Below are 10,628 nucleotides of genomic sequence, written 5' to 3' on the forward strand. Positions count from 1 at the left end.
ACTTCTCCAAAGAGGACATCCAGATGGCCTATAGGCACATGAAACGATGCTCAGCGTCACTCAGCATCAAGGAAATACAAATCAAAACCACACTGAGATACCACCTCACACAGGTCAGAGTCGCTAAAATGAACAAATCAAGTGAATATAGATGCTGGTGAGGGTGTGGAGAGATGGGCACCCTCCTACACTGCTGGTGGGAATGTAAACTGGTGCAGCCGCTCTGGAAAACAGTGTGGAGGCTCCTCAAAAAACTATCCATAGAACTCCCCTATGATCCAGCAATAGCACTGCTAGGGATCTACCCAAAGGATACAGAAGTGCTGATACATAGGGGCACATGTACCCCAATATTCATAGCAGCACTTTCTACCATAGCCAAATCATGGAAAGAGCCTAAAATGTCCATCACCTGATGAATGGACCAAGAAGATGCGGTATATATATATATATACAATGGAGTACTACATGGCAATGAGGAAGAATGAAATCTGGCCATTTGTAACAAAGTGGATGGACCTCGAGGGTGTCATGCTAAGCGAAATAAGTCAGGCAGAGAAGGACGGATACCATCTGTTTGCACTCATAGGCCTAACAGGAGAAACCTAACAGGGGACCATGGGGAGAGGAAGGGGGAAAGAGAGCGGGGGAGAGTGAGGGACACAGATCAAGGGAGACTACTGAATACTGAAAAGGAACCATGGACTAAAGGGGAAGGGGGAGGGGGAGGGAGGGAAGGGGGTGATGGTCATGGTGGGGGGCACTTGTGGGGAGAAGCACACAAAAGTACACATGAACAAAAGAGGTCCCATTTACAGAGTCTGACTCAAAAGCATGAAAGGGTAGTTGATTTATAAATTTGCCACAATCTCAAAAACATGCTGTTTTTAAGCAGCTAACCAAGTTGGTGTTCAAGTTCACACACACAAAATAGCAATAGCTATGGAATGCTGAAAAGGAAAAGCTACAGGCAGACTGGCCTAATGAGAGGCAAAAAGCCTGTGCAGATTTACAACAGCACAGGTCTGCAGTGTGACAGACCTGAGGGACACAACAGAGGTCTAGAAGCAGACCTGGGCACACACGGAGATACGGAACATAGGACAAAGATAACTTCTCCGATCACCAAGTCAGAGACGGACTGCTAAATAATTTCATGAAGCCAGAACAGTGGGGAAGCCATCTGAAAAAATCCACATATCACACCACGCATGACAATAAAGTATAAATGGATCAGAGAACTGAATATAAACAATTAAACCATGATAGTACCAGAAGAAAACAGGCAAATTCTTATACAACCAAGGCACAAAGATCTTCTGTGACCCCAAATCTAAAGGCAGTGCAAAACTGATGAATGTGACTATATAAAATTAAGATATTTCACAAGGCAACAAGCACCATAAGCAAAGGCAAGAGACGACTGTAAGCAATCCGCTTTGTGAGGCCGCCGTCCCACCTCTCCCTGGGCACCCCGGCAGCCCGTGCACACCTTCGGCCGGGCAGGAACTGCCCTACACTCTAACGTGTCTCTCCTATCAGACCAGCAAGCCTCAACCTTGACTGCACAGCGGAGTCCAGGGGAGAGCACAGGTCTCCTGGCAAGGCTGCAGGGAGCCTCCCTCCCCTTTCTGCCCCGCAGAACCCCAGTGGAGGGGGCAGGAACAGGTACCTGGGCTCCGATAGAGGCTTTTGGGCAGAGTAGGCGAGTGAGCGTCTATCAACCCCACGATCTTCATGTGTCCATACTGCTTGGCCAGCATCCGGGCTGTGGCTCCACTGTGGTCTCTCATGTCCACTCTGACTCCCTGTGAAAGTTCAGAAAGGAACAAGCACTAGGAACCTGCCCTGTAAAGCACCCTCACTTCCCTGGATGAGGACTCTAGACCCCAGCCAACGAGCGCACCGGCTTCTCACCACCCTGGAAAGGTCTTGCCCTGGGCCCTCAACAACCCCGCATCTGTAGAAGAAAGAGGAGAAGGCACCTTAAGGACAGGATGGAGGGCACTGGGGAAGGGTTCGCTGGCAGCAGTGCAGCCACCAGAGAGCCCGGGGAGCTCCCCAGCCTCATTCTTGGGCTTTCCGAGCCACGCAGGCAGGTGCTTAAGGGAGAGGTGGGCATGTGCGCCAGGTGGAAAGGGCACATCCACACGGGCAAGGGCACACTGCAGGCACTGGAGACAGAGCCTGGCCTTCACCCTTGAATATGGGCATGTCAGACTCACTCCACTTCTCTTCACACAGAAAAAACTGCAGACAACAGCGTCACTAGGGAAGGCGCTTTTAAAAGTCATAACCACAACAGCACCGTCCTTCTGAAGTAAAGTCTGGGAATTTTTATCCCAAGTCCTAAAATGTAGCTTCTCATCTTCGCACAACTGAGTCCATTCCTGGGACTCTCTCCTAAGGAAATTACCCCAAACAGAGAAAGTGTGTATGACACAGGAGTTTGGTACAACATATCTGCAGTAACAAAAACCCGAGATAGTGTAAATGGGGAGGAGTCAGCTCTGTTACGGCCATAAATGCTGGTAGTCACAAATAATTGGCATAGCCAAGTTCTTGAAAAAACCGTAGTATACCTTTACAATATACAAGGTATAAGGTGTCCGTATGAAGAAGAGAAAACGACAGGGACACAGTGGGGACACAGCCATGTGAAGACAGAGGCAGGGACTGGAATGATACATCTACAAGCCAAGAAACACCAGGAACCACCAGAAGTTCAGAGAGAAAAGGAAGCATTCCCCCCCAAAGCCTTTGGAGGGCGTGTGGCCCTGCTGACACCCTGATCCTGGACTTCTGGCATCCATAACTGTGAGAAAATAAGTTTCTGTGTTTTAAGCCCCCCAAGTTTATGGTAAATTGTTAACAGCAGCCGCAGGAAACAAATACACCCGTTAATGTGTGAATGGTTAAATGAATTAAGGCATATCAATATTATTAAGTACTGGATCAGAAAGAATGAGGCAGGTTTCTCTGTACTGATGTTAAAGTAAGTTCAAGATATTTTGCTAACATTCAAAAACGCACTGCAGAAGTCTATGTATCCCATTTACGTAGCAGGACTCTGCTTATGTAGAAATCTGGTCATAGTTATTAACACTCTGGGATGGAGAAGTGTAAGAAAACTACATTGGTTTTTTTTAATGCATGTTCCTAAAACTTTCATTGACTTTCCTCTAAGTTTTATTGTTTGGCTTTTTTAAAAACCTATAGGTTATAATATTTTCATTTATATATCCATATACACACACACACGCACATACTTGAAAGAACGAGAGAGCACGAGTGCCAGCGCACAAGTGGGGGAGGGGCGCAGAGAGAGGGAGACACAGAATCCGAAGCAGGCTCCATGCTGTCAGCACACAGCCCAATGCAGGGCTCGAACCCACCAACTGTGAGATCACGATCAGAGCCAAAGGTGAAGGCCCAACTGACTGACCTGCCCAGTTCCCCCATATATTTTTTAAGATCATGAAAATAGAGGGGTATCTAGGTGGCTCAGCCACATGAGTGTCTGACTCTTGACTCTCTCTCTGCCCCTCTCCTGTATGCTCTCTCTCTCTCTCTCTCTCAAAATAAGTAAACTTAAGAAAAAAAATCATGAGACATGGGGAGCCTGGGTGGCTCAGTTGGTTAAGCCTCCGACTTCGGCTCAGGTCAGATCTCACGTTCCTGGGTTCAAGCCCCGCGTCGGGCTCTGTGCTGACAGCTAGCTCAGAGCCTGGAGCCTGCTTCCAGTTCTGTCTCCTTCTCTCTCTGCCCCTCCCCCTCTCATGCTCTGTCTCTGTCTGTATCAAAAATAAATAAAACATTAAAAAAAATTTTAATAAAAAAAAAATCATGAAAACCTACACCTTATACAGGGATACCTCAGAGATATTGCAGGTGCTGTTCCAGACTGCTGCAAGAAAGTATCGCCACAAACCACGTCAAGGGAATTTTTTGGTTTCCCAGTGCATCTAAAAGTTATATTTACACTGTATGCTAGTCTAGTATGTGTGCAACAGCATTATGTCTAAATAGCAATGCAGGGGCGCCTAGGTGGCTCAGCTGGTTAAGAGTTGGACTCTTGAGGGGCACCTGGGTGGCTCCGTCGGTTGGGCGGCCGACTTCAGCTCAGGTCATCATCTTGTGATTCGTGAGTTTGAGCCCCACGTAGGGCTCTCGACTGACAGCTTGGAGCCTGGATCCTGCTTCAGAGTCTGTGTCTCCTTCTCTCTGTCCTTCCCAGCTCACGCTATGTCTCTCAAAAATAAAATAAACATTAAAAAAAAAAAAAGAGTTGGACTCCTGATTTTGGTTCTGGTCACGATCTCACAGTTGTGAGATTGAGCCCCCAGTGGGGCTCTGCAGTGGGCATGAAGCCTAAGATTCTCTCTCTCCTGCTCCCTCTGCTCCTCCACCAGTGCTCTGTCTCTCTGAAAACAAAACAAAACAAAATGTATATACCTGAATTTAAAAATATTTTATTGGGAGGGGAGCCAGGGTGGCTCAGTCAGTTAAGCATCTGAGTTTGGCTCAGGTCATGATCTCACAGTTTGTGGGTTCAAGCCCCACATCAGGCTCTGTGCTGACAGCTCAGAGCCTGGAGCCTGCTTTGGATCTGTGTCTCCCTCTCTCTCTACCCCTCCCCTGCTTGCGCTCTGTCCCTCTCTCTTTCTCTCTCTCTCAAATATAAGTAAACATGGAAAAAAAAAAAAAAAGAAGGGACCATGAAACAAAGTTGTATCTACATTATAATAGCAGCGAAACAAGACAAAAACACATACAGATAACAACACCGGGAAGCTTAAGTGTGCCCAAACTGTTAATATTATTTCTAAGCAGTAGGATAAGGGGTTTCCCCATCTTCCTAATCCTCTGTATTTTCTAAATTCATACTCAAGGGGCGCCTGGGTGACTCTGTTGGTCAAGCATCCGGCTTCGGCTCAGGTCATGATCTCACAGTTCGTGAGTTCGAGCCCTGCGTCAGGCTCTGTGCTGACAGCTGAGCCTGGAGCCTGCTTCAGATTCTGTATCTCCCTCTCTCTCTGACTCTCCCCTGCTCCAATTGTCTCTCCCTGTCTCTCAAAAATAAATAAAAAACATAGTTTAAAAAAATTCATATTCATGAGCATGCTTACTTTAAAAGTACAAAAGACAAGTTTTCCATTTTAAAAGCTTCAATCAGGGGCGCCTGGGTGGCTCAGTTGGTTAGGTGTCCGACTTCAGCTCAGGTCATGATCTCTCGGTCTGTGAGTTCAAGCCCCGTGTTGGGCTCTTTGCTGATAGCTCGGAGCCTGGAGCCTGCTTCAGATTCTGTGTGTCCCTCTCTCTCAGTGGCTCACCTGCTCACACCGTGTCTCTATCTCTCAAAAATGAATAAATGTTTTAAAAAAATAAAACAAAAAAGCTTCCACCAAGCAGCCAGGTGTCTGATGGAGAAACCACTGGGGCTCAGTGCTCTGGGGGACAAACCAGGAAACGTTAAACGTGCAAACACTTCTGACTCAGCAATTCCCTTCTAGGAATTTAGCCTCAGGAAATAACGACATATACTAACATTTAGGATGTCCCCCATCAGCATTCAGCGTGGTCAAAACCATCAAGAACCTAAAATCAGGAATCAGTGAACTAAGTGAGATCTATAAAGTGGAACACCAGTCTCCCATTTATACGACAGGTCCGAATGTATGTATCAGACGAGATCGGGCGCGTTCAGGCTGGTATGGCCGTAGACCCGAATGTATGTATCTATATGGACGGGGGTGCACAAGACATAATTAGAAGAAGGAAAAAAAAGCATACTACAAAACATTTGTATAATGGTACTCCACTTTAACTTAAAATATTTATTTAAAAAAACAGGAGGGGGCACCTGGGCGGCTCAGTTGGTTAAGTGTCCAAACTTCAGCTAAAGTCATAATCTCACAGTTCATGAGTTTGAGCCCTGCAATGGCTCTATGATAACAGGGCAGAGTCTGCTTGGAATTCTAGCTCTTTCAAAGATAAACTTACAGGGGCACTTGGGTGGCTCAGTCGGTTAAGCATCTGACTTCAGCTCAGGTCATGGTCTCACAGTCTGTGGGTTCGAGCCCCACGTCAGACTCTATGCTGCCAGCTCAGAGCCTGGAGCCTGCTTCAGAATCTGTGTCTCCCTTTCTTTCTGCTCCTCCCCCATTCATGCTCTCTCTGTCTCTCAAGAATAAATAAAAAATTTAAAAAAAAAGATAAACTTACCAAAAAAGTCAGGGTGCTCAATGAGTTATTAACATATGTGATATCTGAGTGATGGGATTTGAATAATTTTGGAATTCTTTTGCCTCACTGTACTTTCTAATTCTTTTCTAGCAGGTATGTATCACGGTACAATAAACATTTGTTTATGGACTCTTCTGCCCTATTTGAAAAGCCATAATCATGGGGCACCTGGGAGGCTCAAGTCGGTTGAGCGTCCGACTTCGGTTCAGGTCATGATCTCACGGTTCATAGGTTTGAGCCCTGTGTCAGGCTCTGTGCTGACAGCTCAGAGCCTGGAGCCTGCTTCCGATTTTCTGACTCCTTCTCTCTCTCTGACCCTCCCCTGTTCACGCTGTCTCTCTCTCTCTCAAAAATAAATAAAAACATTAAAAAAAAGAAGAGAAAAGAAAACCCATAATCAACTGACAGGCTTGGTTGAGCCGAGTATAAGAGGTGATTATCACACGTCCTCTGGTAGGACAAAACTGCATCTTACATGACCCTAAATGACTTTTACTTCCTATAATTTCCTACTTTGAAGAGCTCTGGTTAGAAATCAGCTATGAAACCTTCAGCCTTCAAAGATCATTTCTAGACGGGTCTGGAAGTGCAAACAGAATGAAGGTAGACAAAAGGCACAAATTTCCAGCTATAAGAAATTTATGATGACTGCCGGGACATTGCGACATGATGTATATGGAGGCTGTGGCAAGTCGATCCTGAGTTCCCCTCACAAGCCAACAGTCTGTGTCTACACCACACACCCGACACTTATCAGGGGTATGTGAGTTCTACCCAATAAACCTGGAAGAGGGGAAGAGGGAGAATTTCTAGTTTCGCTTTGACAGAAAGAACCAAAACATTTCAGCCAAAACAAACAAAACCGTCTTTACTATAGGGTTTCAACTATCATCTGTTTTTAAGCCTGGAAGACTTCAACATCAGATTATAGTCAAAGGAAAAAAGCAGAAACGCTATTTCTTAGTGAGTAAATGCGGAAGAAAACAGAACCGAGAACAAGGTCCCTGAGTAAGGGAAGAAAATACTAAAATTTATTTGTCCTTTACATTTTTGGGGGTTTTCTTCCTATTTTATAATGTACGTATGACTGGAGAAGTACATGATCAAAACTCACTCTGACAAGAAAACGCGATCAAAGCTTTGTTGTCCGCCGTCTAAGAGGGTGGCCCGCACGCTTGTCCCATGGAAGCCAGCATCAGCTCAGCTCTCCCTTAAAAGGTCTCATCCTGCCCAGAGCCTCCCGCCTGGATGCAGCTGTGAGCGCCTGGCCCTCCCAGGAGCAAGGGGAAAGGGGTGCAAGGGAGGCGGCTACCGCCCTCCCCTGCCCTCACAGAGCACAGAGTGCCCAGCCTCACGGCTCCCTGAGATCTCACCATGACCAGCGGGGGGAAGTCCGCGGGGAGGGAGGCGCAGGGGAGCACCTGTGCAGGGCCAGGCAAACGGCCTCCCCAGCAGAGGAACAGTCTGGCCCATCAGCTCCACCCTCCCGGCTGTGCCGCCCCTACCCCCACCGCAGCCAGAGAGCAAGATGGCGAACTGACCAGCACCTTCTATTCCTGATTATGCTCTAAAAGGAGAACTCACAGTTGATTTCCTGAGTTTGATCGTAGTATGTGATTATGAAAGACAAAGCTATTTCTAATACATGCTAAAGTACTGTGAGGGAAAAGGGGATTATGTCTTCAACTTACTTTCAAATGGTTCTAAAAAGACAATACGTATATAAAGAAAGACTGATAAAGAAAACTAGATGAAATGTTAATATTGGGGAATCTAATGAAGGTATGCAAATTCTTAGTATTATTTTGACATTTAAGTCCGAAATTATTTCAAAATTTAAAAACTTTTTAAAATTCCCAAAAGAAATCCAATCCAGTTTGTTGCCCCTCAATACAAGTTGCCCACGACACACAATCTCACACCCAGCTGGGGAATAAAGGGACCAAATGAGGGGCATGATCTGCATGGTAGATAAATTATCTAAAGTCTCTGATTTTCCAACACGTTTCCCACCTGAAAAACCTGAATGTCTCATGACTTACAGTTCTACCTATTTAAAATCAAACTCTACACCCGGAAGCGGAGGTTATGCTTCTTACAGGTTTGAGCTCATACTCCTCTATTCTTGACCCTAGGCTAGGTCCTAAGACTGCCTAGTCCATATAGGTGGAATTACCTTCAAAGAATAATTATTTGCTGAAAAGAAAGCCCAAATGGCTGATAAACATATGAAACGATGCTCAACTTCACCAGAAATCAGAAAAAGGCAAAAAGCAATAGGAGCCAGTTCATCTGATAGCAAGTACCAAGTGCTACTGGGGGTGTGGGCGACGGGAGCTACAACGACCAGACGTCAATCAGGAAAGTCAGTCAATACTGCCTGGTGAAGAGTCCGCCACCTGAGAAGACAGGTCAAAATTGAGAACCACAGCCCTGTCAGGACTAGCAAAGTGGAGACAACTTAAATGTCCACTAAGAAAGGATAAACATACTCATACATTCAATACACACGGAGCTGTCAAAGTGAATGAACGAGACCTCCAGGTACCAGAGTACCTCCGCTGAGTGACACGTTAAGGCTGCCATGTTACTTACATGTATCTTTAAAATATATAAAACCACCTGTGCATTCCTTAAGGTCACAAAGTGGGTGATGAAAATATAAACTCAGGGACAGGAAAGGTATAGACCAATATCTGGATAGAGGTCACCTTGGGATCATGTGGGCTGGATTAGATTTATCTTCTATATTTCCTGTATGTTCAAAGTACTTCAAGGGGCTCCTGAGTAGCTCAGTCGGTTAAGCATACGACTCTTGATTTCAGCTCAGGTCTTGATCTAACAACTGTGCATCTGTACTGAGCACAGAGCCTGCTTAGGATTCTCTGTCCTCCCCCTCTCTGCCCCTCCCCCACGTGTGCTCTCTCTCTCAAAATAAACATTAAAAAAAAAAAGAGGGGCACCTGGGTGGCCCAGTCAGTTAAGTGTCCAACTTCAGCTCAGGTCATGATCTCATGGTGTGGGCTCAAGCCCTGCGTTGGGCTCTGTGATGACAGCTCAGAGCCTGGAGCCTGCTTCAGAATCTGTGTCTCCCTCTCTCTCTCTGCCCCTCTCCTGCTCACACCCTGCACTCTGTCTCTCAAAATAAAGATATAAAAAAAAATTTTTTTAATAAAAAATTTAAAAACAGAAAGAAAGAAAAGAAGGGCGCCTGGGTGCCTCAGTTGGTTAAGTGTCCAATTTCAGCTCAGGTCATGATCTCACGGTTGGTGGATTCAACCCCCATGCCTGGCTCTGTGCTGACCATGCAAAGCCTGGAACCTGCTTCAGATCCTGTGTCTCCCTCTCTCTCTCTGCCCCTTCCCCACTCACACACTGTCTCTCTCTCTCTCTCAAAAAAAATCAAAATTTAAGGTTCATAACTCTTGCTGCTGTGGAGACAGTGTAAGTGGGTACAGTTTGTTCTTCCGATAGCAAGTGGGCAACACCTATGTTAAGACTGTACTTACGCTCCACGCAAAATTCTACCTTCAGTACCCAACTGGAAAGATGTGGTCACACACATGTGCAGAGATGCACGTGCAGAAAGTCTCTGCGGCACTATGTGTGACAGCAAACTACTGGCAACGACCTAATTCCATCCACAGACCACTGTTAAATTTCTGATCCATCCCTACAATGGCGTGCTATGCCGCCATGAAAAAGAGAGAGAGAAGAAAGCTTAACATACACTAATACAGAACAATCTCTCAGACAGTTACAAAAAGAAAAAAAGCCAGCTGACAAGCAGCTGCGGGGAGAGAACAGGAGACTGAGGCAGAGGGGGAGGCAGGCTCCCTGTAACCTCGTCTCATGTAATGTACTGTCCCCAAATTATTTTTCCTTTCCTTTTTTTTTTTTTAAGCTTTGATGGCTTCTTTTTAATTTTTTTCCTGTTTTTTATTTATTTTTGAGAGGCAGAAAAAGACAGCATGAGCAAGGGAGGGTCAGAGAGAGAGGGAGACACAGAATCTGAAGCAGGCTCCAGGCTCTGAGCTGTCAGCACAGAGCCCGACACGGGGCTCAAACCCACGGACCGTGAGATCATGTCCTGAGCCAAAGTCAGACGCGTAACGTACTGAGCCACCAGGCGCCGTCTCCCCCAAATTCTTTTTCAAAGAAAAACAGGGGCACCTGGGTGGCTCAGTCGGTTGAGCGGCCGACTTCGGCTCAGGTCATGATCTCACATTTGTGGGTTCGAGTCCCGCATATCGGGCTCTGTGCTGACAGCTAGCTCAGAGCCTGGAGCCTGTCTTCAGATTCTGTGTCTCCCTCTCTCTCTGCCCCTCCCTGCTCATGCTCTGTCTCTCTGTCTCAAAAATAAATAAAACATTAAAAAAAAA

At 46.1% G+C, this 10,628-nt stretch overlaps 1 protein-coding gene across 3 annotated transcripts in view; it reads right to left on the reverse strand.

Annotated features, from left to right (window-relative positions):
- The window catches only part of ANKS3 (ankyrin repeat and sterile alpha motif domain containing 3), a 35,967-nt gene that overhangs the window by 15,563 nt on the left and 9,776 nt on the right, over positions 1 to 10,628 (reverse strand). For all 3 annotated transcript variants that reach the window (XM_029947917.1, XM_029947916.1, XM_029947918.1), the window contains one exon: positions 1,673 to 1,808. In XM_029947917.1, the coding sequence (XP_029803777.1) occupies positions 1,673 to 1,808 (136 nt within the window). The remainder of the gene's footprint in view (positions 1 to 1,672; positions 1,809 to 10,628) is intronic.

Source organism: Suricata suricatta, chromosome 8 (genome assembly GCF_006229205.1).
Source record: "Suricata suricatta isolate VVHF042 chromosome 8, meerkat_22Aug2017_6uvM2_HiC, whole genome shotgun sequence".
NCBI lineage: Eukaryota > Metazoa > Chordata > Mammalia > Carnivora > Herpestidae > Suricata > Suricata suricatta.